General features: G+C 51.6%; 1 protein-coding gene across 4 annotated transcripts in view; it reads left to right on the top strand.

Moving 5' to 3' along the window:
* SEPTIN9 (septin 9) overlaps positions 1–26,926 on the top strand; it is a 134,559-nt gene that overhangs the window by 38,921 nt on the left and 68,712 nt on the right. Inside the window, exon 1 of one of the 4 annotated variants that reach the window (XM_065694185.1) lies at positions 122–230. The exons of 2 other annotated variants lie outside the window; for them this stretch is intronic. In XM_065694185.1, coding sequence (XP_065550257.1) covers positions 137–230 — 94 coding nt within the window. In that variant the 5' untranslated portion in view covers positions 122–136. Of the gene's footprint in view, positions 1–121; positions 231–26,536; positions 26,712–26,926 lie in introns of those variants that run through there. One more of the 4 variants, XM_065694188.1, reaches the window with a different exon arrangement.

Genomic DNA, 26,926 nt, shown 5'->3' with positions numbered 1-26,926 from the left:
GTTCCAGCAGAAGCTGGGGAGGAGGGTGAAGGGGGAAGCAGGGGGGGAGAAAGAAACTGCTTTCTAAGTCTGGATTTCATTTGAGTCTCTCTTTCCCTCCCTCCCTCTGCTCCCATGTGCCGCACGGCACGGGGGGATGAATGCTGAGCCTGTTAGCTCAGAGCTGCGAGCTGGGAAGAGGGAGGAAAACAGCCGAGCTCTTGGCATGGAGACGCGTTTCTGCTCTGAAGGTTGGCTCCTGAGTGTGTGTGTGTGTGTTGTGGTTGTGCTTTCTCTGCTTGCCAAAGTATCTTCCCCCAGCTTTTGCCCTCCCATCCTGCTGCCTGGCCGGGCAGAAGTTGCCTGCGTGTCCTGTGGCCATTCCCTTTGCTGGTGGCCATGGAGCTGGAGTTCGCTTCACCACGTGTGGGGGCATTTGGGTGGGGGGAGCATAGAAGGGGGTAAGCACAGGAATGAATAACTCCATTTAATTCCCCAGCTTCCCTTCAAATCCCACCTAATGGTGCATGTCTAAGTGGCTGCAAAAACTGCTCCCGGGTATGTCGAGCTGTTGGGCTGCAGTGAGCTGTTTCTGGGAATGCTGTGACTGTAACAGCTTCCAGCAGCAGGAAGAGGGGACTGGCAGTGTGGCATCACCCACGAGGCTCGCTCTCTGCATGCAGAGCAGGATGGCCAGAATCAAAGAGGGAAAGGGAGGGGGTGTCTGTGCCGGATTTGCAGCCCCAGGGTGCTGCAGCCCAAAGGTGGGTCTTGTTCCTCCAGCCCCCGGCACAGCACAGCCCCAGGAGGCACGAGTCCTCTTCTCCTGGGCGTTCCCAGCCGGCTGCTGGGCATCAGCACTGGGAGGGAAACCACAGGGATGAGAGGAAGCGCTCAAGCCAGGGTGGAGTGAAACTGTGGGCAGGGAAAGCTGCTTCCCATGGCTGGCCTGTACCAAGCCCCCTGGGTTCCATCTGGGGATGTGCTGAGAGCACCCGGTACCCCTGGACGAGGACTTACCTGCAGGAGTATCCTCTGCTCCCCATCGCTTCTGGGGAGTATGGCTGGCACCTTCTCGTCCGTCTTCCCATCCCTCTTGCTCGTGCTTTCTCCTCTAGTTTGAGCCACTTCAAAGCATTCCTGAGAGCTGCTTGTAACTGGGAGCCTGGTGGGTGTTTCAGCAGCACAGGGCTTTGGGCTGGACAGCCTCTGCTGCTGCGTGCGGCCCTCGGCTTGGCTGAGTTGTGCAGGGAGCAGGGGGTGGCAGGGGTGGTTTGAGCTCACCATGGGTTGGCCTTTCACATCTCCTTAGTGCACCGCTGGGTACCGTTCTTCCCCGCAGAGGTGGCGGGGGCCTGGTGAGAAAGGGGACTCTCTGGTGATGTGATTCAGGGCTCTTTCCAAAAGAGCATCAAAAATGGGTTTCTCTCAAACCCCACTCAATAGTGAGTTCCTCTCAGCCCTTGATCTGCACATTGTGTTCAGCTGCTGCAGAGAGCACAGAGCCTCTTGTCACCCACTCCCAGGGTATGCAGCACACAGGAACCCCATGGACAGGAAGACCCCAGACGAGTGTCTTTGTGCTCTTGCTAACCCCTGGGAGTACAAGCAATGCTTGTGAAACGTTGTTCTGAGGTGGCTAAGCTGCCGACAGGGAGGCAGGCAGCAGGCAGGGCACGCAGGGGTGCTCAGTGGCTGGGGCCAGGAGTAAGTGAGCATGGTGTGTGCCTTCACCTAGGGTGATGCGGGCATGGTGTGGGACGATAAACACAGCCACTCAAGCATGAATGGTCTGTGTGCTGTGTGGAACCCCAACACTGTGCAGGCCATTTCGGTGGTGTTTCTGATACACGGCTCTGGTATGAAATATGGGATGGGGAAGCAGATGGGTCAAAGGGCTGATTTCAGACCTTCACTACAGGTTCCTCCTTAGTGCATGGAGGTAAAGCTGCTCAGTTGCAGCAGTGTGGGAGGGAATCCTAAACCCATGGAAAACTGTGCTTAAGGTGGTTCTGGGCAGAAAAGTGAGAGTATCACCAGGTCACGCTGTTGCTCCAGGTCCATGGTGCAGCATGGTTCAGGGTGAGCTGCTTGGCTCACACTGGTCCTTGCCAGCACATGAGCAGGCTGTGCCAGCCAATGTGCTCCAAAGGTCTTGCAGGGCCTGTGCCTCTGGTACCACTGTGCTGGTGAGGATTGGAGCAGGGAGCAGATCTCAGCCTGCCCTGGGCTCCCCCAGCCATGCAGGCAGCAGAACAGCCGGGGCCCTGGCTTTAGTGACTGACTGAAAGATGACTCGGATGAAAGCAGATCTGTGCAGTGCTGGGGGGCACGTCCCAGTCACTGTTCTGGCCCCAAACATGCTTTTAATTAATACTCTGCTGTGGGTGGGAATAGCTGAGTCCTGAGCTGAGAGTGGGGCTGTTGCATGGGATGAGGGCACACCAGGGTGGGTGGGAATAGGGCCTGGCCTCTTCTTTGTGGGCTGCTTTCCCACAGCTCCTGGAGCTTGGCATGTCCTTTTAGGGTCTCCTCTGGTCAGACAGAGCGCAGGCTTTCTTGCACAGAGCAGTGTTCCCCATCCAGGATCCTGTCCCTTGGGAAGGCATTGAAGGTGAGAGGTGAGGCTGTAGGTCTGTGTCTGGTTCACTGACAGCTCTGGGGCAGCAAGGGTCTTCCTCAGTCTCTGTACAAAGTCTCAGGCCTGTGGGTGCTTGTGTAACACAACCTCATATAACCTGCTGGTTCCTTTTAATATGATTTACCCATCTCTCACACATTCCTGCAAGCTAATACTGCATAAAAAGCCTTAGTTCTAAATTAATTTGTTTCCAGGCATCCTTCTCCAGTGGGTTTGGGTCTGAGAGCTGTTCTCTGGGGCTGCTGTGATTCTCCCTTCTGCCCTTCTCCCAGCCTTGCTGGGTTGCTTTAGTGGCAGTGGCCTGGAGATGGCTCTCCTGTCTTTCCTTAGCAGATGGCTCTTTTCACTAGCCCAGATCTTTCTACAACGCCTGAATTGTTAATGCTGTGGGGCCTCTCACCTATTCTTAGAAGCAAAGGAAAGGTCTGCAGCACCCCAAGCAGTGGGATTTTGGTTACTGATGGGGGGATAGTATGGGTGCAGCTGTGATGGGACAGGAGGGCTGATCTCCCAGGTAAATGATTAATGTCACCTTTGAAATGGCACTGTGAAACCTGATCTTAAGAGTTAACTCATGAGGATGATGATGAGTAGGTGATTGTAACACCTGGCTGCAGTGAGTGGCATGTGTGAGGCAGGGCCCAGCAGCAGGCATCTGGGATTGCTGGAGGTGCTGAATACCAGGAAGGACGAGCTCTTTATTAACCTACTGCTGAGCATTCTTAACCTGTCAGTTACATATCCACTGCAGATATATTTGTGTGTACATGTTTGTACAGAATTTATCATGGTTTTGTACATCATACTGCTCACCTCAACGATCCAAGCAGCAAGGAGACAGCCCCTGTTTTCAACACTGCTTTGTGAAGGCTCTGCAGGCAGCGGCCTTCAGGCTAAATGCAGCGAGACCGAGCACCAGCAGTAGTCCTTGGAGCCACCTGGGAAGGACCCCTGGGCTGAGCAACAGCAAAGGGAAGGGATGACCCTGTGTGTGAATGCTGGGGATGTGAAGGGCTGCTGGCAGGGAATGTGCTTGGGTCTTTTTTTCTTTCTTTTTCTTATTTTGGATTAAAAGTTACTCTTACAGGCACGTCGCAGGGCAGCGGGATTGGGGTTACTCTGATCACTCTTGACTATCTTGTCTGTCGCAGGTTTCTTGATGTCCCTGTTATTCCTAGGAAACAGCAGATAAATGCCTGTCCTGTTTCTTTCCAGTGCTGTTCTCTCAGCTATACACCTTGGTTTAGGAGCCAGTTTTCTTTCTCCTCTGGCTCGCAGCACCTCACACATGTGGAACACCTGATGAGGCATTTACAGTCTGTGTGGTTCTACCTCCCGTTAGATCCCACTACATTCACCCTGCCTTGGCATCCAGGGACACGTCCCTTCCTGTCCTGCCTTTGCTGATGACTGTCGGTCTGTCCTTAACCCTCCCTTCTGCTCTCAGTGCCCCACTGCTTGTGTCCCTACCTGCTGCTGACCGCTGTGGTTTGCTGCAGATTTTCCCCTGAGTTTCTTCTTCAAGCCTTTACCTTCACCTTGGATGCTCTGTAGGAACCTGTTGTGACAGGGGGGTTTGGCTCATTTGACAGTCCATGGCCCATGCAGGCCCTCTCTCAGGGAAGGGTTTGGGTTTCAGGGGCTGCAGCCTCTGCAGACATTTGTGCTCACAGCATGCTCCACGCTGCTCCCAGCCCACTCCAGGCTGCCTGCTCTTGCCTGGCCAGCAGATGCATTCCTGCATTTGTCTGAGGCCTTTCAAGGTATGAAGCATTATCCATTTCCTGATGGCTGCTCTTAAATCTGCTGGAACTGCTGTTCATCTCCATTTTAAACACAATCCCATTGCGGGGCACAGCTCATCTCTTGCCTGGCAGCACAGGTAACACTTGCTGACACCACTCAGCTGACACCTGAACTTGGCTCGCCCTGGGGCAGGAGCTCCTTTGCTGCCTGCCCTTCTGCTTTGTGCTTCACTGAATGACCTGGAGCCTCCCAGCAGAGCGATTCCCATGCTGCTGGGGTGAGGGAGGACATTTCTCATGCAAGTGAGGGTGCTTCCAAGCTCCAGCATACCATAATGCTGAGTAGGAGCAAGTACGTAGTTAGGGAAGTATGTCTGGGTCAACACATGTCTTCTGTTGCCTTAATGATCTCAGAAGCACTATATTTATGTCCTGTTGGCTTCTCCACATGGTTCTTACAGCTGTAAGTAACGGACAGTCTGTTAGGGAGCAGGGGTGGCTTGTGCTGTGAGTGCTGCTCTTGGGCTTGGGGCTGTACAGCTGGACCCCAGCACCGTATGGGCAGTAGGGAAGGTCCTGATGGGGCACTGAGTCCCATCTTGGGAACAGTCACCTGAGAAAACGTAGGCGACATTTCTTGCTCTGCCCCAGGTTTTCTGTAAATTCCTGGGAAAAAATCTATTACCCTTTGATTTCAGGTAAGGATCTGTTGTGTGTGTCTCTGTGCTAAAGCTCTCCATGGGCGAAGGGGAGTGTGCATGGGATCTGAAGCTGGTCCACCCATACTACTAGTGCTTGATGGAAACTCTGGACAGCTGATGGAGACAGCGTCCTTTACATACATGCTTAACCAACATCCATAGACAATGACGCATTTCCACTGAGTTTCTAAGGTTATGGCCATGTTTCTTCCCAACAGCTTCTTTTTGCAAGGACAGCTTCCTTCCTAAGATCCGACACTGAAAATTGACTTCCTTATGGCCATCTCTGAATCCGATACAGCATTCCCATTGCCTCTTCCCTAGCACTTCAGGCTCTTATATGTCCTGTGCCACCACCCAGGTGCCGCATCCCTGGCACAGGAAGACTGTGAGACCTTTCTGCTGGATGGAGCTGCTGCTTGAGTGGCAGATGAAGTGAAACAGCCCTTTAGTGTAACATTCAAGAGAGCCACGGGATGCTGATAGTAAGAGTGTTCTACGAGATGCTAAGAGACTTCTGAACAGCTCTGGTCAGGTTGTGGCTTGGGGTGATTGGGTATGATTTTACAGGTGAATAAAATGCGTTAGTTTTGCAAGCACTAATCACATAATAAATCTGAAAGTGCATTTTTTCTTAGTTACAGAACAGTCCAGGTTGGAAGGGACCTCAACACATGCCCTGGGCCTGGCTGTTGTGGGAAAGAGAGCCTAGATGAGAATATGTAGCATCGTGTCCAATCCCATCTTGAAAACCTCCAGCTCTGGGGACTCTACCATGTCCCTGGGGAAGTTATTGCAGTGATTGGTTGTTCTCCCTGTAAAAAAAACCTTTCTTGTATCAAAATTGAGGTTCTTTTTATTTTTTCCCCTTTGCCTGGTCCATGTACATGGGAAGCTGGTGCAACACAGGTCTCACAGTGGTTAAGCATCCCTGCTGAAGGTAGAGCCTTTGTCAAGGTGTGTTTCATAGAATCATATGAATCATAGAACAGTCTGGGTTGGAAGGGATGTTAAAGCTCCTCTGATTCCAACTCGCTGCCATGGGCAGGGACACCTTCCACCACACAGGGTTGCTCCAAGCCCCATCCAGCCTGGCCTTGAACACTGCCAGGGCCGGGGCATCCATGGTTTGAGTCCATCAGGGTGGTTTAGGGCGACAGATGGAAAGAGTTCAAATCCTGAATGCTTGGCCAGGGATGCTTGCTTTGAGGACACCTAAGAAGCTGGAAGGCATCTCCTGGGGAATGGAGTGGTGTGAAACTGAAAGTTGGAAGCCTGGATCAGGACTTGGACCCAGGCTTTAGGCCCAGGGCCCATTTCTGCTTTACCATCAGAGTGGTGATCAGCGTGTTGGGCAGAGCTGCACAGTGGTGTGGGCTAAGGCTGCTGGTGATTCTGTCTCTGTGCCACTCACTTGTGTGAGTCACAGCAAGTCGCAGGTTCCCCCCATTTCTCTGTCTTTGAGATGTTAGTTTGGACTTTGAGGTTGGGCAGGTCCCTGTTTGATATCAGGGGTCCTGTGTGAGGGTCTGTATCTCTGCACCTTCCTCAGAAGCACCTGCTGCTGCCCAGTCCTTGACCTGTTGTACCAGCTCATCTCTGTCTCTACCCAAACTGTAAGCAAAGAGTTTTCAAGATCTTGTAATCTAAGCAGTGCTGAAAGGAGAGCATTGTGCTGCTGGTACCCTGCTGCCTGCCCTGATGGAACCTGGTCTGGGAGACTCATCCAAGACCACGGAAGTGCTTTTTCCTGCCCAGGGGTGTTTTTTGCAGACCACTGTTACTGGTGTTGCTGTGACAGTGCTGTTGGGACCCCAGCTCTGGTCAGAGGTTTTGGGTGATGACTGCTGGGGGTGTACCTGGAAACAAGGTCCTGATGACTTGTGCAGAGACAGAGAGAACTGCCCGGGGCTCCAGAAGCCATCAGCTCAGATCTTCCCCTTCCCAGTCCAGAGACCTGTTTCCTTGACTATGCTGCCTGTAAAGAAGTGCCCTGCAGAGAAGGCCTTGGGGGTGTTGGTTAATGAGAAAATGAACATGAGCCGGCAGCGTGCGCTTGCAGCCCAGAAACCAGCCATATCCTGGGCTGCACCAAAAGGAGCGTGACCAGCAGGTCGAAGGAGGTGATCCTGCCCCTCTATTCTGCTCTTGTGAGACCTCACCTGGATCATTGTGTGCAGTTCTGGTGTCCTCAACATAAAAAGGACATGGAACTCCTGGAACAAGTCCAGAGGAGGCCACGAGGATGATCAGGGGACTGGAGCACCTCCCGTATGGAGACAGGCTGAGGAAGTTGGGGCTGTTCAGCCTGGAGAAGAGAAGGCTGCGTGGAGACCTCGTAGCAGCCTTCCAGTACCTGAAGGGGGCCTATAGGGATGCTGGGGAGGGACTCTTCATGAGGGTGTGACAGGACAAGGGGTAACGGGTTAAAACTTAAACAGGGGAAATTTAGATTGGATCTAAGGAGGAAATTCTTTCCTGTAAGGGTGGTGAAGCACTGGAATGGGTTGCCCAGGGAGGTTGTGAATGCTCCATCCCTGGCAGTGTTCAAGGCCAGGTTGGACGTAGCCTTGGGTGAGATGGTTTAGTGTGCGGTGTCCCTGCCCATGGCAGGGGGGTTGGAACTGGATGATTTTGAGGTCCTTTCCAACCCTAACTATTCTATGGTTCTGTGATTCTGAGGCTTTTTGTGCTGGTCCAGCTGGGCCTTCAAACCTGCACCCTGCAAAGAGCACTCCAGAAACTCCCTAATGCTTTTTTAGCACGTGTGGGGGGGGGGGGGGATTCCTGCTTAAGAAGCATCTAGGTTGGCTTCACAAACCACATGAATGCCTCCAAGAAGTAGGTACCTGGTGCAGCCCAATGACTGAGGTCCCTGGACCGACTTTGCAAGACCCCGGGGAGTGGAGGGGGGTGTCATTCTACATTCCAAGCATACAGCAGCTGCTGTATCCCAGCAGTCTCAGTTACTGGTTTCCAGTGGGCTACAGGCAGACATCATCATCCCTAGAGCCTTCATCTCTGACTCACAAGTGACTCACCCCCATCCCCAGAGGTGCGTGGGTCTGGGAATGGGGTGCCCGTGGGCCGGGATGAGCTGCGGCCAGCAGGTCCCAGGGCAGGACAGGGCATGGTGCTCCCCCAGGGAAGCGGCGATGCTGGGATGCGCACCGGGATGCTGCGGCGTGGGAGAAGGGGGTAAATCCCAGGGCCAGGGCTGGCAGCCGCACCGGTGCCGTTAGGTGGCGGTGTCTGCTTCCCGGCTGGATACGGAACGTGGGGAATGCGGGGCCTCAAACCCCTGCCCGCAGTCGCCTCTCTCGTCCCAAGCCAGGGAGCTTGCGGGTCCCCCGGGGGCTCCCCGTGGAGCTGGAGCTTCACCTCTGAAAGCAGGCACTGCACTGAGGTTGTGCTCGGCTGTAACAAGGCAAATAACTGCTAAATAACTGCTGAGGATTACAGCAGAGGATAGGAAATTCCAGTATGTGTGTGCATGGAGGGATTTGCCCGGGTTGGAAAACTGCTGGGCAAATCCAGGCCAGGTTAGACGAGGGCTGGAGCAACCTGGTCTAGTGGAAGGTGTTCCTGCCTGTGGCAGGCGCTTAAAACTGGATGAGCTGTAAGGCCCCTTCAACCCAAACGAGTCTGGGATTCTGTGATTTTATTCAATGAAAATAGATGCTTCTCACTACAATACTAAAAGCATCTCTGTGTACCTCTCCTAAACAGATCCACTTTTTGGCCCAGCTTTTATTTACTAGTGAGTCAGGGTTTAAACTGCATGGGGAAAGAATGATCTCGTGCCAATTAGAAACAGGGCTGTTGGAGTCCTTTTCCTGTTCTGTATCCTTGTGTAAATCATTTAACACGTGTGCTCCGACTTCCTATATGGAAAATGAGGTAGATACTTTCCGCTTCTCATAGAAGCCTCAGGAGTGCCTATGAGCACTCCTCATAGCAGAGACAGCTGTGAGGGATTTGTCATGATAAAGCTGGGAATTTGACCCCTTTGAGATGCCGGCACCTCCATGCAGGGCTGGGATGGGGCTCCCTATGGGGTGATGTCCTAGGTTTGGCTGTAACAGTTATTTTTCCCCTTCTTAGTAGCTGGTGCAGTGCTGTGTTTCAGACTTCAGTCTGAGAACAGTGCTGATAACACACTGGTGGTTTTAGTTGTTGCTCAGTAATGTTTACTCTGATCAACAACTTTTCCGTCTCGTGCTCTACCAGTGAGGAGGGGCATGGAAAGCCGGGATGAAGCAGACACAGGACACCTGACTCAAAGTAGTCAAAGGAGTATTCCATACCACAGCACATCATGCCTAGTATAGAAACTGAGGGGAGTCACCTGGAAAGGACCAACCACTGCTCGGGTCAGGCTGGGTATCAGTCGGTGGGTGCTGAGCAGTTGTATTCTCTCCCCTTATTATTTCCCTTATTATTATCACTGGTGGTAGCAGCAGTGGTTTGTGTTATACCTTAGTTACTGGACTGTTCTTATCTCAACCCATGAGGTTTACATTCTTTCCATTCTCTTCCCCATCCCTCCTGGAGCAGGGGGGGAAGAAGTGGGGAGCGAGGGAGCTGCTGCATGGTTCTGAGATACAGGCTGGGCTTAAACCATGGCAGGTGGAAGCAATGGCTGGTTCTAAATGGAGATGTAGGGCTGGCGTGTTCACACTGGATCCTGCAAAGCACGGACCAAATAGTGAGATTCTAGGATTTATTCCCGAGCCATGAAGTCTGTCCCCCAGTCACTGCAGACATGGCAAGTGCAGGCAGAGCTTCCTCCTGAGGGACTCTGGTGCTGAGCAGTGCAAAACAGTGCCATGTTCACAGCTGGAGCACCACCAAACACCAGCCTACACATCTCTTCTCTGCTCCATTCATCAACAAGAGCTGACTGTCCTCTATTCACCAGGGAGAGGGAATGGAACATAAACCCCTTTGTTCTTCCCCCCTGTCTTCTGCTGGTGACCTTCAGATGAAGTCTTTAAATATTGCCCCCTCTCCCCTGAATATGACAGTCACCTGGTCTGGATCCCCCAGTTTACCCCCTTATTTCCTCCCCGCCTCCCCCACCCTGAAGCATTTAGCAGTTTTAATGTATTGATTTCCTTCTCCTGTGTGGCTTCTCTTGGTTCTATGAGGTCAATGGGACTTAGAGCAACAAGGCTGGAGTTGCCACTCCAGAAATGGTCGCCAGGAGGGCTCATGTTGACTGATTTATCAGGTTAGTGGCAATGCCGGCAGCCGCGAGAGCAGATGAACTCTTGGCCCAGGAAGGTGGCCAATGCACACAGAATATTGTGCATTTCTTTCCTCTCTCACATTCTTTGGCCCATTCAAGGAGAACTGATCAATCTGATTACCAGCTGGCTAAAAAGGGCTGGTTGACATCTGTATTGACAGCAGCTCTCCAGGGAAGGAGGTCTGGTTGACACTGCCATGGCTGGGGAGCAGTTGGTTGTGTTTTGGGATGTTGTTGGGTTTTTTTTCCAGAACATGTGAAAAATTCCCAGTGGGTGGAGAGGGAAAGTGGGCTATGGAAACTGTGTGCGTCGTGCTCTCAGCTGAAACACACCCTAGGGAAGGCATATCCTCCATAAGAGGAACAGTAGTACTGGCCACGAACCAGGAAACCCTTCCCTTCCCACTCCCCGTGCAGCAAAGACCTGAGTGCTGTAGGCAGCATTTCCATCCACGGAGGCTGTTCCTGGTTCCTTGTTTTGTATCTCTTCACCCCTTGGAACACCCCCTGCAGTGGCCTGTTTAAGTGCAGGTGATGCCCTGGGGTGTTCTCCCCCATTGCTCATCAGTTCTTTCCAGCAGACCTGTGTTACTGGTGATGCTGGGCTCTGTACTGGGGCTGTTCACTGGCTGTGCTGTAGGAACATGGGGGATGTTGCTAGATCTTGTGTGGTACCCTCAGTGTCGGCTGAGGTGTGTGGTTTGGACGCCTTCTCCCAGCCTTGCTCCAGAATGATACAGCAGAAGGTATGTCATGGCATTGGTCTTGGCTTGGTGCAGATACACACATGTGCACCCAGGGCTGTACAGAAACTGTGGTGCTAAAACAGCCTTTTATCCCATAGCTGATCCCCACATTGGTTAAGACCCACCTTGGTGTCCTCTACTCACTTCTGCTGCTGCTCCACAGCCCCCTCACTGTCTTAAGGCTACTCAGAGAGTGGGGCCCTTTGTCTGCAGCTGGAGAGGAAACTTAATCTTGCCCTGTACAAAGGCAAGAAGGTGACAGCCAGCAGCACGGGGACCGAGGGGTGAAGGAAGGGGATGTGCAACAGTGGGGGATGCTGATGTGGTATACTTGTAGGGGCTGAAGTGCTGTGAGGCAACGACATGGATGGGAGTACTGCAAACCTGGGGGAAAGAAAAGATGGACTATTTGGGGAAAAAAAGGAGCCAAGAGTTAGAAGGAGGGATATCGGAAGCACTCTGCAGCAGCAGGGGTGGGGACTCACTCTGAGCTCCCCCTTTCCTGGCTTGATGCCTTCCTCCCCCTCCTCTCACCGTGAACGGTGTTTCCTCTTGCAGGCCAGCAGAGACCCAGACCCTGCTCCATCTCTGGTGAAGCTCGGGCTTGCCTGCTCAGGCAAGCTTTGCTCATCTCCAGACCCTGTGCATAGCAAGAGGAGGCTTGTTTTGCTGTTGGTCACCCACAGAGTGATGCAGATCCCTCTGTGAATCTAAACAACAGCAGACAGCCGGACAGCATGGTCGCCAACCCTCTGCATTGCCAAGGGTTCATAACACAGCACTAATCAGCTATCAAAGCTGAGCAACTTAGTCCTTTTCTTTACTGAACTTCCTCTTGTCCAAGGCTGCCTGTTGTGTCGGTGGCCACCAGAGCCCTGTTTCTGGTGGGAGCCTCTCTGTGCCCTGGCAGCAACATAAACCATGGGAAATCCGGTCCTGTGTCGGACGCACTGTTCAAAGGCACCTTGGTTGTGCTCAGGACATTCTGCTGACAGATTTTCCCATGAAATAAAAAGTGCTGGCTGCTGACAAGCAATTGTGAGCTTTTACTGCCAGATTTCACTGCTGCTGGTTTATAACCCAGAGGGTATGGTGGGGGTAAAACCAAGGATAGCTTTAGGGGACAGGGGGTGTATGAACTTGAGCAAAGTTCATGTTGTGTTTTGAGTTGAAATTGGGGGTGCTGCTTTTTGCAGCTGCAATGATACCTGCATCCTTCAGGAGCTGATGCACAGGCAGCTGGGAAGGAAGTGGGACTGTTCCCTACTTGCTTCTGGCTGTGACTTACTTCAACTGCCTCTCATGCTTTCTCCTCTGCTTAAACAGTAAATAGGAGCTGCATTAATAAACCATGTAGGTCAGCAGTGTCTGTGGGATGTATAGAGTGTGCCAGGATGTGTGAGGATGGATCAGATAGTGCATGAGGCTTGGAGGCAACCACCTCTATCAAAGCCGATGCACCTCAACTGATCCCACCTCTGACTGCCCAAGGTCCTCAGCTCCCAGGGACTGTTGTACGTTTCCTTCCACTGGCTTTAGATCTTGGCTCCCAGGTCCCTCACTTGCCTTTTTGTTGACGGTTTAAGTATTTTTCCTGTCTGTAGGAAAATGAATTCATGTGAAGAGCTGCCAATATCTGTAAAGCTGCTTTCTGAGGCAAGCTGCTGCTCACAAATGAGATTTCTCTTAAAGCAGATATGTCAGATCCATCATCAAAATAACTCATCAAAATATCCCCTTCATAGCACTCTCATTCATATTGCATGGACCTGAACTATAAAGACAGTTTCAGTCCTTTTTCTGGCTTGGAAAAGAAACTGCTTAAAAAAGAAACAACAAACCTGGTGCTTTCCAGCAGAGATGCAGAATTTGCTCTCTGGGGAGCTGGTCTCTCTTGGGAAGTGCTGGAAGTGGCCATTCACGTTCAATACCCTGCTCGTCAGCTGTATCTGCTATGAACAAGAGTATCTTAGCTTGCAAGGACTTTGTTTTCCATAGAATAGAAAGTTGTCTTTTTAATATTAAGAGTTCAGGGCAGATTCTGGTCTGACACGGGCTGTCGGAGCTCCAGCAGCTGGAAGCATATTCCCTGGCAATCCTCTTGCTCTTGGTGTTTTCCTGGGGTTAGATAAACATCCTTGTTTTACAGATGGGGCTGGGACGTGCAATCTGCAAACTGCTGGCAGTCCCTTGCAAGATGCAGAGCTGCACCAGGAGCTCCGTGATGTTGTGGTGGGATGGGATGGGAACCACCTTGGGCAGAGCAAAGCTGCTGGAATCCTGATGTGGGGTGCGTGCTACGGCTGCGGCTCAACCCAGTGCCTGCTGCTGCTGAAGAAGTTGTTGGGAGCTGATTCAGACACAGCAAGAAGCTAAGCCAGCAGGGTTGGGGTACTTAGTTATCCTCAGCAGTTCCGACTTGCTTGTGTGGCTCCACCTGATGTCTTTCGCCTCTTTGTGCCTTCCTAATCTCTTCTTGCAGATGTGACTTTCCATAGGTTCAGGATGCGGCAGGAGCTGGACCTGCACACCTACTGCAATCAGGTTTTTCTCTCTAGGAAGGAGTAGGAGTTGAGGTTTATCTCCATGCTGGCGGAGAAAGGAGGATGCCACACCTCTAGTAGCTTCTGGGGGCTGGGTGGAGTGGGAAAGTGGAAAAGCAGAATGACCTTGAGGAGCTGTGTTTCATGGGCTTGCCTTGCAGCCAGGGCACTTTGAGATTTCCAGAGGCCCTGGGGAAGGAGTGACAATAAATCTGGGACACACATAACAGCCCCTTGCCCTTCTAGTGGTTCCTGACACATTGTGCTTTTTTGACCACAAACGGAGCATCAGGCTCTAATCCATGGGGGCTTCTCTTGGCTCTCAGGCTGAGAAAGTGCTTACTCTATGTGGGCTTGGCTGCAAGGAGCTCCCAGCTCTGAGTGTGAGGGAGCAAAACCACAGATAAGACACTGTAGAGCCCTGTCTTTGCTGGGCTGGGAGATTTTCTTGTCCTCAAAATTGAGCTCCTGGAGCTTGATGGGAGATGCTCTGCCTGCTTCTATGGGGCCTCCCAATGCTGCAGCTCCAGGTGAGCTCCGCAGCTCCCTCAGGGGAAGCACCTGAGGGAAATGCAGACCAAGGACATCTTGCAAGTGCCCAACAGGTCTAGTTACTGGGCAGCTACCATCATATGAAAGATTGCAAGTGGTAATGAGATGCAAAGAGGTCCTTGTCTTTGGGAATGGGAACTTCTAAGGAAGCATCAGACATTGTGGGAAGTCTAGAATGGTGTATGGCTTGGGATGCTTGTCCCTGGAAGATGTCCCGTTCATCCCTGTAACCATCATTCTGCTGTGCAATGTGAACTCCGGTCAGACCTTCCCAGCAAACCCCTGCCTGTGGCCTGGTGTGCAGAGGCTGCGGCTGTTTCCTTCCTTTTGCTTTATTCCTTTGTTAGCTTTCCTTGAGTTTTGCCAGCTCTTCACCCTTATCAACTAGGAGTTTGCTGAATGTAGCAGGAAAACCGTGTTCAAAATGCTTTTTTAGTGCCTAATTCAGAGAAATAAAGGGAATTGTTTGATAGTACCACTATGCCTTTGAGTAACACACATCATTGGGGGTGTGCAGAGGGAGACTGCCTGGTTCTTGGGATGGGGGTGGGTTGTCTTCACATTCTCAAGTCCATAGGTACTCGACATGTCTGGCATTCAAGAACTGGCCTGGTCTGTTTCCTGCTTTAGCAATTGGAAACAATCCAGCCAGTTGTAGAATCACAGAATCACAGAATGGTTTGGGTTGGAAAGGACCTTAAGATCATCCAGTTGCAACCCCCTGCCGTGCGCAGGGATGCCTCACACTAAACCATGTCACCCAAGGCTCTGTCCAGCCTGGCCTTGAACACCGCCAGGGATGGAGCAGCCACAGCTTCTCCGGGCAGCCTGTTCCAGTGCCTCACCACATCACTACAGTTCCTGCAAAGCTCACCCATTGGTTTGGTGGATAACACTGATCTGTGTTCAACTCCCATGATTTTGTGCCTTGCAAGTGGGTAGGGAAGAGTATGGGGAGCTTGTACTGTGCTAGGATGCACGAGAAAGACAGCAGGAATATTCACTATGCTGTGGAGTGCTTGCTCCAAAGTTTTAATAAGATGCTTAGCATTACATAGGAATGACCATGGAAATCATGGCAGGTTGTAGCTGGTCAGCATGTGCAGATGATGTAGGGTGGGAGCAGGAACAGAGGAGGAAGGGGTTTCTTTGAACTTGGTGAAGTGTCTTCACAAGTGCATTTACAGGAGTTTGACTTCTGCTGATGTTGTCTGCTGCTCTGCCAGGACAAGTGCCTGGTGTCTGTGTTCTTGTGCTGTTGTGAAGCTGACTGTAATCAGCTCATGGCTGACTGAGCTCAAAGACCAGGAGCTGCACAAACCTGCATTTTCTGAAGCAATCAGCAAAGTTGCTGAGCGATGCAAATCAAAGTGACAGCCAAATCAAGACACGTCCATTAGAGATGAGCACGCATGCTTTATTCTGGGAGTGCATCAACGTGACCAAAAGTGAACCTGAGTGTCCCAAATCCAATGTTATCCTCAGAAGACCAAGAACAATCTGATGCTCTTGCTGGTGTGTTTGTATCTCAGCTAATGAGCAGCTTGGCACTGTTGGTGAGGCTGTTCCTTGTCCACAGAGCCAATATGGGACAGCCCCTCTCTGAGGGGTGCAGAGGGGCTGTGGTGCAAGAGGCTTTTGGTAGTAGGATGTCCCCCAGCCGCTCCACCCTGAGAGACAGCGGGGCACTAACGTGTCCCCTGGGCAGGGCGGAGAAATGGGTCTTTGTGTCCAAGACTTTGTTCAGATGGGCCTCATCAAAGCTGCCAAACACAAGCTTTTAGCTACATCTGATGGGAGGGCCCTGTAGTTGTGCAACACCTCTGGCTTCCATCTGTGTGTTAAGCTCTGATGGAGGTGTTTAATGAAGACAGGATGGAGGTTTCACTGAAGAGCAGGGCAGCACAGAGTGGAATTTACAAGTGAGCCCTGACATTCTGCCTCCCTGCTCCTGCCTCACCTAAATCCATGGATTATCGAGATAGATGGGGTGAACAGGTTTTGGTATGAATGTGGCTGGCAGCAGACACAGATCATGGATTAAACGTGTGCATTGCAAGAAAGGGCCTTTCTTGAGGCAGACATAGAGGCCTGCTGTTGCTATGCAGCCCTATTCATCTCCAACTCTGATGCCAACATCGTTATCAATGTGTTTATATGATGCCTGGACGCAAAATGGCTCATCCTCCTCAAGGTTTCTAAGCAAGTCTGTAGCTTTACTAAATACTCCTTCTATTGTGCTGCCAGGGGCTCTCTTAGAGGAAAGTAAAGGAGGTGGCCCATTTGGCCACAGTGATAACTGGACCGGAGGTTCAATTCCCAACTGTCTTAAATCTGTTTGCAGGCTGGCAAGTGACCAAGTGGGCACCTCTTTCTCCAAGTAATGGATTGCTCATGTGCACATCAGCCTCTAGCTGCTTCCACAGTGCCTGGTTTACCAGAGCTGCACAGGAGCATGCCTCTGCCATCATGCTTGCAAACCTTGCTGAGTGCCAGGGCAGTGCGGGGAACAGTGGGGATGGGGACAGCTCAGCCCTGTTTCTAGACTGGGTCACCATCCTTGGCTCTGAGTATGCACACAGAGCTGCTCTGGGGCATTAGCACATCTCTGCAGTGTAATAGCTGTCCATCCTCCAGCTGGCAGGCAACCCTCTCCCAAGTTACAAACAAGCACTGTGGAAAAAACTTCCTTGGAAACCACTTGCAGAAGAGGAGCTGGAGCTGCAGATGAGATGCCCCTGGCAGGGAATGTGCAGACTTGTGGCTGGAGGATGGAGCTGATGGCAACAGAGTGATTGAGGGTCCTTCTTGTAGCAGAGTGTTGCTGATATGTCAAGGCACGTGTCTCTGCAGAGGAGCACTCCCTGGGGACCCAGGCACTGGATCAAGGCAGTAGAGCAGCTTTATTCGACTCTCAGGAATGTTGTTTGGTTGTTAAACCAACCAAACTGGGGGTACTGTTGTACAGGGGGATTTTTCAGTGGAAAAGGAAGGTATGTAAAGACAGAGCTCTGGCAGGTCTGGCAGTTTATTTCCTTTTGTTAACATAAACATGGCTGTGTTGGTCTGCCCCATGGATACTTGTCTGGGAATAGCAGTATCCCTTGAGCTTATAGCCACTGCCAGTCCCTGCTGAAGGAGAAAGGCTGATGCTTAACGCACGCAGCACTTTCCTCCTGCCATTCCTTTATAAGGAAAAACATTTCAGATTTAGTTTCTACCTTATTTTAACTTCTTCTAAACAAGAGCAGTTTAATTCTGCTGGTGGAACATCAAGTCCAACACTCCCTGACCTGCTGTGGTTATTATAGGCACTGGCACTGCAGATTAAGATGAACTATTAACAAAAGGCTGAGCTCACTGGACAGTGGTGTGTATGATGGGGTAGAACGGCAAGTGAGCATAGTATGAGCCTCTTGTGGCTTGGCTTGGTATAATGGCAGCGGCTACATCTCATCAGAAAGGGGACTTGCCCTGTTCCCCTTTTCCTGCTGGGCTTGGCTGCAGCGGCTGCAAACAGAGGGCAGGCTGTGTGTGGGGAGACATAACCCATCCCTGTCTGTCACTGCAGGGAGCAGGTCCAGCTCTGCTCATTCAGGACATTTGGACTCTGCTTCCCTCATTTAGAAACAAAGGGCTCAGAGCTAATTGCCTGGCAGCCTGCAGCAAGATGCTTTGCACAACCACCCAGTGAGGCTGTGTCCCTCACTGATGGCAGCACAGAGGCTGCTGAAGTGTCTCTGAGTTTTGCCCTATTCCAGGACCCCCAAACTCAGCCGCCTCCAGGGTTTTGCTGTCCTGTTCGTTGGGGAATTGTCAGCAGGGAGTTTCTCTCCCCCTCATACTGCTGCTGGAAGTCTCCTCTCTCTCCTGCCTGGCTCAGTGCCATCTCTCTCTATGGCTGGTGCTCTGCCCCCAGCGTGCTCGTGGGCCTCTTTCCTATTTAGGGCAAACACTGGATGGCCCCTGCTTTTGGCCTGCTGGCAGCACGTCTCCCAGCTGATTGCTCTTCTTTTTTGGATCCTCTTTTGTTTCTGCAGGCTGAAATCCCCAGAGTCTCCCCGCAGGGCGTGCTGGCTGCGGCTCATGCCGAGGGATGGCTTTTGGAAAGCTGCGCTGAGGCAGGCATGGGTAGGGGGAAGCCCAAATGTTGACCTGCTCTAGATGAGGCTTGGTGTTGACAGTCTCTTCTAGCAGACAGAGTGAGCCTGAAGATGGTGGTGACAGCATCAGGTCCCTCCTGAAGTGATCTCAGCAGAAACAAGTGCCCTGCAACAGGGAACTTGTAGGCATGGGGCTGTACATTGGTGAGAGTGGGGCAGAACTGCCTGAGCATGTGAAAGGGAAAGGAAGTGGAAGGACATTTCCCTAAAAGCTAGCATGTTGCATCAGTTTAATTTGGTCTTTTTAATCTTAAATGAACTGTGCAACTTTCCCTCTTTGGGTCCAGGCTGGCCCATCTCTTTCCCATCTGCATTCCCTGACCCCAGGAGTTTAATGGCACCAGTCCTGCCTGTGTTGGACCTGCCAAGGTCTCGTGGGCAGCAGAAATGCAGGTGATGGAGCCGAGGGCATGATTTCCCTGGCCAGACCATCACAGGTTGATACTGGGGCACCCAATTCCCACCCACAAGGGAATGGGAGCACACAGCCGATGCATGTTGGTAGTGATGCCTACGCACTTGTGCACCCTTCCCATCCCTCTGTGGTGGAGCTGGAGCAAAGGGGAAACCACCAGCGGTGCTTGGTGCTGTGTGGATGCTGCTGGCCACACCTCAGCATCCCTGCTGGTGCTTTCCCTGCCATTTGCCAAAGCCTTGAAAAGGAAAGGAAAATTGTGATCATTCTTCCTTTCCTTCCTTTCCTCCTGCCCTTGTGTCCTCCTCCCACTGTGTCCCAGCTGCCTGGAGGAAGCGGAGTGGGTGTGGGGCTGGGAATTGTTCTTATCAAACGGGTTGATGTCAGAAAGGAATAATAATGATGAAACACTCGTGGTGGTGTGCAGGGAACTCAGGAGGTACCGCTGCTCCCGAGGCCTGACCTGAGGCTCCTGGTGCTTCCTGAGCCCTTACACGGGGTTGTAGGCTCTTTGTGCTGCAGCAGATTTTGTTGTGTGCCTGAAATATCTCAGAGAAGCCAGGAGAAAATAATGGGGGCTGGTACAGGGAGCACGAGCTGCTGGAAACTGCTCTCTGAGAAGCAGGGGCAGGTATAAGAAAAGCAGGATTCCTGCCATGAGCTGGTATATTTAGGACTGGGAAGGTTTGGGTTGAAAAGGTCGTGAGCAGGCGGCTGAGGGAGCAGCAGAGGCAGTAGCTCTCAAAGCCTCTTTTCCAGCTCACACTCTGCTCTGCCGCAGGGACAGGGGGGTCCCATGGGTGGCTCCGTGTGATAAGAGGGGGATGGTGAGCACTGGAGGGGTGCAGACCAGCTGGGATATGCATGGGGAGGTGGGATAGAGTGGGATTTACACCCACGGGTCTGCCATGGGGGTGTACTCAGCATGGGGAGCTCATGCTGTGCCTGCCTCCTCCCTATGTGTGGGGATGGAATTTCCAGCCCTGCCTTGGACATCACGTGAAAATGAGTCGTGCACATCTGGAAGCGGAGTGCATGCACATAGCTCTGCCAGTTTATTTATTCCTGCAAACTCTCCCTAATTAGGGACTGGGGGGAAGTTTGCAGTAATGGAAATAGCCCCTTTCCGAGGGGTTCAATCTTCTGGCTCACCCTCACCTCCCCTTTTTGTCCCTGCAAATATGCATGGGGTGGAAACTGAGGAGAGGTCTTTCATACCTTGAGGTCCAGGCACTGCACTTTCTTCTGGAGTCAGATGCACTCTCAGCCACACGGGAAGGCTTTCAATGGAAACGTGCCGTGCCATGTGTGTGTTAAACTCATTAGAGGATAAGCAAGGTTTCTGAAGCCTCTTGGTGCTGTTAAAACATCTGTGCTGTCACACAAAGCTGCTTTCTGTACCTGCTTGATCTTAATATTAAAATGCAGTAATTAATAATTATTAAAGTAATGAAAGCAATAAAGTCAATTTTCTGCTTGGATCCTAAACTGCACCTCCCAGGTTCTTAGGAAAGTCAGACCTGAAACTAAATGAAAAGAAGGAGGGCATGAGACTGTGTTTGTTTTAACTGCGTGAGGTTCAGGCAGACGCGGTCCCCGATCCTCTTCCCATTTCCTTCCCCTGCAAGTATCCCCCGACGTTTAATCAACACCAGGGAGTTGTGCTTCCCTTCCTTTCCCTTCCCAGGCGTGGAGGCTGCCAGCCAGCTCCTCCGGTGCAATGCTCACCTCCCGGGTGTGCACTTGGCTGAGGCTGGTGCAATGTTCCTGGCCTGGGCTGGGGACAGCACTTCCCTTTCCAGGCTCTTGGCATGCACAATAGCCGGAATCACCATCTCAGCATGGAACACTTCAAGCTGGGCTCCAGCACCAGCATGAGGTTGGTGGGGCCCGTGGTGAGCTCATCCTCTGCATACAGATCACTGGATATAATGGGGCAAATTGCTTGTTGGAGTTGAGGAGGGTTGGGTGCATAGGAAGGGGATTTGTTAGGTGCAAAGCTGTGCCCTTCCAGCGCAGCCGTGTGCTGCTGGATCTGAGCATGGTGGATGCTAACCTGCAGCATGCTCCCTGCAGGGAGTGGGATTGGGTGCCTGGTTTGGATCCCACCTCAGCACTGGTGTGAACCCAGGGCCACTTCATCTCAGTCCTCACAGAAGCAGGGAAAGTGCTGGGGACCATCAAGAATTTGCACACGTGATGGGCAGGAAAGACTCAGCTCTGTTTTCAGGTTAGCAGGGTGAGAGGATGGATGTTGGTCGTCTGCTTGTCCAGCTCAGTGTAACCACATGCAATGAATTCCCTCGTCCTGTTTGATAACAACTCCGCACTCTGACATGATGGAGTTAAACCTAAGATGAAGTTCTGCATTGATCCCCTGCTGGAGGTGGGGGAGAAGAGGCTGCAGGGACCTTGTGTCTGCAGTTGCTCCTCCACCACCCCATCTCTGTTGGGCCTCTCAGCTCCAGGGTTGTCCCGGCACACCGGGTTTGCTGTTTTCCCTGTTTGTGCAGTGAGTATCTGAGAAGCTGCAGGCTCAGGAACTCTCTCCTTCCCCATGTCACATTGTATTTCCTACAAGTAGCCGTGCCCCACCTTTAAACCTGCTTGGCTTTTTGTCCTTTTGATTTCACAGCAGTCCTTTTATATCTCCCATCACTAACTGTTAAAATCTCATTTCCATCTCATGTTGACCTGTTTGTGCCATAACCATGTCTGAGTTTGGACTGGGCTTTTCTTTTGTTCCCTTAGTAACAGTGATCTTCGCCTGCAGCATCTTTCCCCTGTAGTGCACCTACATGTGATGCTTTCAGCAGTCCCATCCCCTCTCCACATTCATTTCTGCTTGCTTTTCCTGACACTGGGCTGCCAGTATGACTCAAGATGGAGCAGCAGTGATTTCTGCTTTGCTGCTGGAAGCATCTCACTGTTTCAGGAGTGCTCTTGCTTTAACTGCATGGTGTTGGTGGCTCACGGCCACGCTGAGACCCACCAGTGCTATGAGGTCCTTCACAGTGATGCATTCTTTATGAGCAAAGACTTTATTAAAAGCCTTTAAGGTACTGACCTCCAGTCATTTTTCCAGATTTCATCCTATTTCTGTTATCCAGGTTTCAAAGTTACCCGAGCCTTTCTGTGCAGTACCCTGGCTCTGTGTTCGGAGCAGGAGCTGTGCAGCTCTGTGGCACTAAGGGATGAGATCTGGCCACATTTCCCTTACCAAGAAATTCAGTTGATTATCCAGAAATCTCAAAGCAGCAAAGCTATTTTGATTTTTTTTAAGCTTTTCCCATGCTCTTAGTTTCCTTGCAAAGGAAGGGAAGTGTGACCAGCGCTGAAGTGCGGCCATCCTCACTGCACTTCCTTTGGAAGCAGGAAGAGCCTAAAGTCTTGGGAAAGAGCCTTTTTTTGTGACAAGTCCTGCATAATCGGCAGGTCTGGATTCATCTACATGAGAACACGGGTGGAGGTGGGGAACTGTGTCTCTGCTTTTCCTTCCTCAGTCCCCCCAGCCAGTAACACTGGCACTTCCAAGGAGCTGGGGGCTGGATGACCACCACAACCAGGTCTGTCTACCTGCCATGTCTGTTACACGCCTCAGTTTGCCAGGTGTAATGTGAAGATCATTGAGCTTCTTCCTGGTGGATTTGAAAGCAGATTTTTTTCTGGGGGGGTTGGGGGTGGGGAGCAGAGTCACAAGAAGTCAGAAGGTGCAGGGAGCAGAGGAACAGAAGGGAAGGTAATTGCAACAGCCTTATTTTGGGGGGCTTAGAAAGAAGAGCTGTGACCCGCCATTCCTTTGCCTTCAAAATCTGCCTTGTCTGGGTTATGATACATCTATTTCTCTCTGTTAGCCTGCATTGGTGTTGCCTGTCTGACCACAGCTGAGTGTATGGTGCTGGCAGTGCTGCTCATGCTTTGGCTTTTGGTGATGCTTGTGGGGATGTTGGATCACTGCGGATGTTGGGGGTGGGTATCACATAGTGCAAGAGCCTCCACAAAAGGATGTTTTATCTGTGATCAACAGCAAGAAAAGATAGTTGAACTCTCACTAGAAACATTGGGTGGTTGGTAATAGTGTTTAGCCATTCCTACCTAGTACTTTCTGTCGCTAAGTCTCAAAGTATTTTGTAGAGGAGGCCAGAATCAATCAGAAGTTTTGTTTTCTAACTAAAATAGGGAGAGGAAAGGGAAGATGCTGTGGATGAATTGCTTGCTTTTGTATATGACACATTTAAGATTCAAGTAGCCACAATGACTCATGCCACACTGTCTAACAGAGCTGATGCTCATGACTGAGCAGATCATGAGAGTGATAACTACTGCATGGGTTCAGAAAACCCTGACTTGTGGGAGGAAGGAAATCTGCCTGAAAAACTGCATTTTTAGTAGCTTGCAAGGAAACCGTATGGTGCTGTTCAAAAAGCATGTGGAAAGGAAAGTCCCTTTTCTCCTTAGCCTATCTTGATAAGGGGTCTTCTAATGCTGTTACCATCTCCTTGGTTTTTTTTTCTTCTCTAATGTTATTTTCCTCCTTGAAGTGACTTCCTAGGTCTGCTCTGCATCATGGTCCCCCATGTCTGTGCCAGGGCAGAGGCAGTGACCTCTGGAGGAGGTTGTGCTGTGATATGGAGAAGCACTCAAGGTGCATCGCTGCCTGGAGGGCAGGAGAGGCCAGAGATGAAGTACCCAGTGAACAAGAGTTTCTTGCATCTACCAGCTATCACGGCTTTAAGCTAGTTTATTTTGGTGTCCATAACTAAGTCATCAGCAGATTTTACAGACTGCCTTTTCAGGGGCAGGAAATCACTTCTAAGCCAACAAAACAACTTTGCAGGAAGCTTATTGCTCATCTGAAGAACAGAGTGATGGCGAAGGAAAATGGCTGAGCAGTCAGTGCCCTTGGTGGCCTGGGTTAGTAAGGAAACAAGAAGTATTTCCATTATCATGTAACGCAGCAAGGGAAGTAATTTGTTTAAAGCCCTCCTGCAGCCAGTGGTTTGCAGAACAGGGATTGGGTCTGTGACAGCAGCTGTCTTGTAAAGTATCCCGAAGGTCTCAGCTGACCAGGAGCTCTAGGTGAGTACCCTGACTGCAATAAAACCAGTTAGAGAGGCTCTTGGGTTTTGCTATCAAGAGGAGCAGCAGGCACCAGAAGAGATGTGATCTGCTCTCTTTCTTTTGAAAAGTGAGTTTTCTCTCTTTGCTACAATCAAATCAAACATCCAATGACAAACACTTGTGAAATGTTGGGAGGGAGGAGCAGGAAAGTCAAGTAAGTGACTAAGAGACCAAAGAAAGTGCCTGACACGAGGGACAGAAGGAGCAGAACCTGATGAGTTTATTGAAGGGAATGTAGGTGATGTGGTCAGTGTGCGAGACCAGGAGAAGGTTCAGGGTCTTTAATCTCCTTGATCTACCAGACAAGGGCAGAGCAGGGCCTCTGCTGAAACTGCATTTGGATGAGCAGCACGACACACACTTGTGCTACGCTGATGGGGAGCCCCAGAAACAAATCTCAGTGAGAGTGGTGATTCTCCATCCCTCTAGGGTGGGTGCTCAGCCTCCTAGGGTTGCCTGCCTTTCTAGCAGAACTGCTTAGCTGAACACAAGCTCTCAAGTTTAGGATGCAGGTAGAACACCAGATGAAATGGATTTAGCTGGTATGTGTAGACTGGACAAGTGAATAATTTTTTTTTGCTCTCTTCTGCTTAGGAAATGCAGAGTAACCCAGGGAACTGGGACTAAAGCAAACTGCCTCAAACTCTTCTGCTGAAGAGCTTTGAGCTTCTTCAGTTTCCTGAGACCAGAGGACATCATCATAGCCCTCACAGCTCACTGCCCACCAAGCAATGGGGGCATTTCTAGTGGTTTACTTCTTATTGACTCCTGTTGACCTCAAAACCAGTGTCCTCATCACAGTGCCACACTGATCCATCACCGTGTGACCTAGTTCAAGGAGCCCCACCAGGCTCCAAGCAGCAGGTCTGGCACAAATCTCATGCGGTTTGCGAGGGGGTGGACTCTGAACATCAAAAAAATACTCTTGGCTCTTCCTCAGCTTGACCCCATTGCGCTTTTAAAAGTCCTTTTTACAATACTGATTTTTAGTTTGTCTTGCTTAGTCCGTTCTCCTCCCTTTAAACCCATTGTACAGGCTTGCAATGAGAGTGTACGGGGGAGTTAAGGATGCTTAACAGCCTTCCCCTACTCTTGGTTCTGCTCCTCCAGCAGCGGAGTCAGGGTCATTTTTAACACAGTAGCTTTTTTTGTCGATCTGTAACTGAGGTTGATACTTGCCAGCCTTTTGTACCTGTTCCAAACGGATCTGGATGTGACCTGCACTTGAGCGATGGAGAAGAGGGAAAGCAAGCCGCTTTCTTTGGAAAATCAATGCTACCAGTGCAGGTCAGCGCATGATGCTGTGAGATGTGTCTGTCACCACCGCTCCCTGCAGAGCGTGTGCGGATGTGGATGTGACACCCTGGCGTGATAGCCACAGGTCCACACTGGTTTCTGTTCTTCTCTAAGGCATGGGGAACGGTGTTCAGGCAGCAGGGCCTGACAAGGGGACACGAGGAGGCATTTACACTTGTGCTGTTGCCCAGAGATGCAGCACTGGTGCCTGTCTGCACTGCTGTGGTGTATTGGTTTCTGATGCCTTTAGAAGTGCAAGAAATGAAAGCTGAACTCTGCTGTCGGTGAAAGGGGGAGGAAAACCACTGTACCTGTCTTAAAATACCGCACCTGTAGTTTAAAAGTGCATTCTCAAGACTATTTAAGCTGTTCTCATGTTTTAAAGTAATGCCTTTCCTTGGATTAAAACCTCAAGTTATTAACAGGATTGAAAACCTGGACCTTCTGAGTCTGGGAAATTGGTGCCGTTGGTTTTGTGTTCTGGTTCACATCACTTTTGGGGAGTCTGTGGTGTTCGCAGACTTTGGAAGTGTAAAATTAAGTGTGTGACATAAGTGATGAGGCATGCACTTTCTGCAGGAGCAGTACTACTGTTTTGCATAATTCTTCTTTATGGTTCACCCAAAGTGGACTAAAACCCCAGCCCATTAATTCTTCTTTTCCTGTTGATGTGCCTGGACACATTTCAGAGATATCATCACTTTTAAATGATGCCACTAAAACACAGGGTGGGGAGGATAAAAAGAGGGTCAAGAGGGCAGGAGCTGAATCAACATGGGAAGGGAGAAACATCAGATCCTGAGCAGAGAGATGCACAAACTGAGAGGGTGTGAGCGGCAGAGGGAAGGTGGCTGTGTCATAGAAGAGGCTGGTGTTGATGCCTGGAGCTCAGGCTGGAGTGGAGCAAGCTGTGACACCGTGGGGCTCACACAGACGTGCCCAGCTGCACACTCAGCTTCGGGGTGGCTTTTGTCGCCTCTTCTGCTGCTTCGGCCGCAGCTTCCAGAGCTGGCTGCAGAAGTGGCGATGGCTTAGCACTGCTAAGTAGTGCTCTGGTTTGGTTTTGAGAAATCACGACAACAGAGGAGGGGGGCCGAGTTGCTCCTTTCCAAACAAGGGCAAGTTGAAAAGCGAACGGGTTATGGGTGCTCGAGAACACCGGGGGTGCAGCCCTCCCGTTTAGGCGGGTACCATCCCTTTCGTGGGGCACCCTCGGGGGCTGACCCAAAGCTGGTTCCACTTCTGTTCTGCACCCCGGCAGGCACCGGGTTCCGCAGAGGGGCCGGCACCACGGCGAGGGGGTGTGTGACGGGCGTGGGGAGCAGCCAGTGCGCGGCGAGGGGCCGGGCCGGGCCGCGCTGGGCTGGGCCGGGCCGGGCGGCATGGCAGCGTGCCCGCCGGCGCGGGGGGCGGCTGCAGCCGCTCGCCCTCCGCCATTCATTCGGCCGCAGGCGGCGGCTGCGCGCACCCGCCGAGCCGGGGGGCAGCGCCCCGCTCCCCGCCATGGCCGACCCGGCCGTTAACGCGCACCTCGAGGGCATCATCTCCGACTTCGAAGGTGGGTGGCCCCGGGGGTGGATGGAGGGGCCGGGAGGTGAAGTTTGGTGTGGGGCTAACCCGGGAGAAGGTGCCGCCCGGCAGAGCGGAGCCGCCTGCGCCCCTCGCAGGCACCGCGCCCGGCTGAGCTCGGCTCCCCAGGATCACCTACTTCTCCCCCGGAGCTGCTGCCGGTCCCGGTGCCGGGGGGCCTGGGCCGGTGTTGTCGGTGCCGCC

Source organism: Lathamus discolor, chromosome 13 (genome assembly GCF_037157495.1).
Source record: "Lathamus discolor isolate bLatDis1 chromosome 13, bLatDis1.hap1, whole genome shotgun sequence".
Classification (NCBI taxonomy): Eukaryota; Metazoa; Chordata; class Aves; order Psittaciformes; family Psittacidae; genus Lathamus; species Lathamus discolor.
Note: the sequence above shows the minus strand (reverse complement) of the source record. Positions and strands in the feature narration are given on the sequence as shown.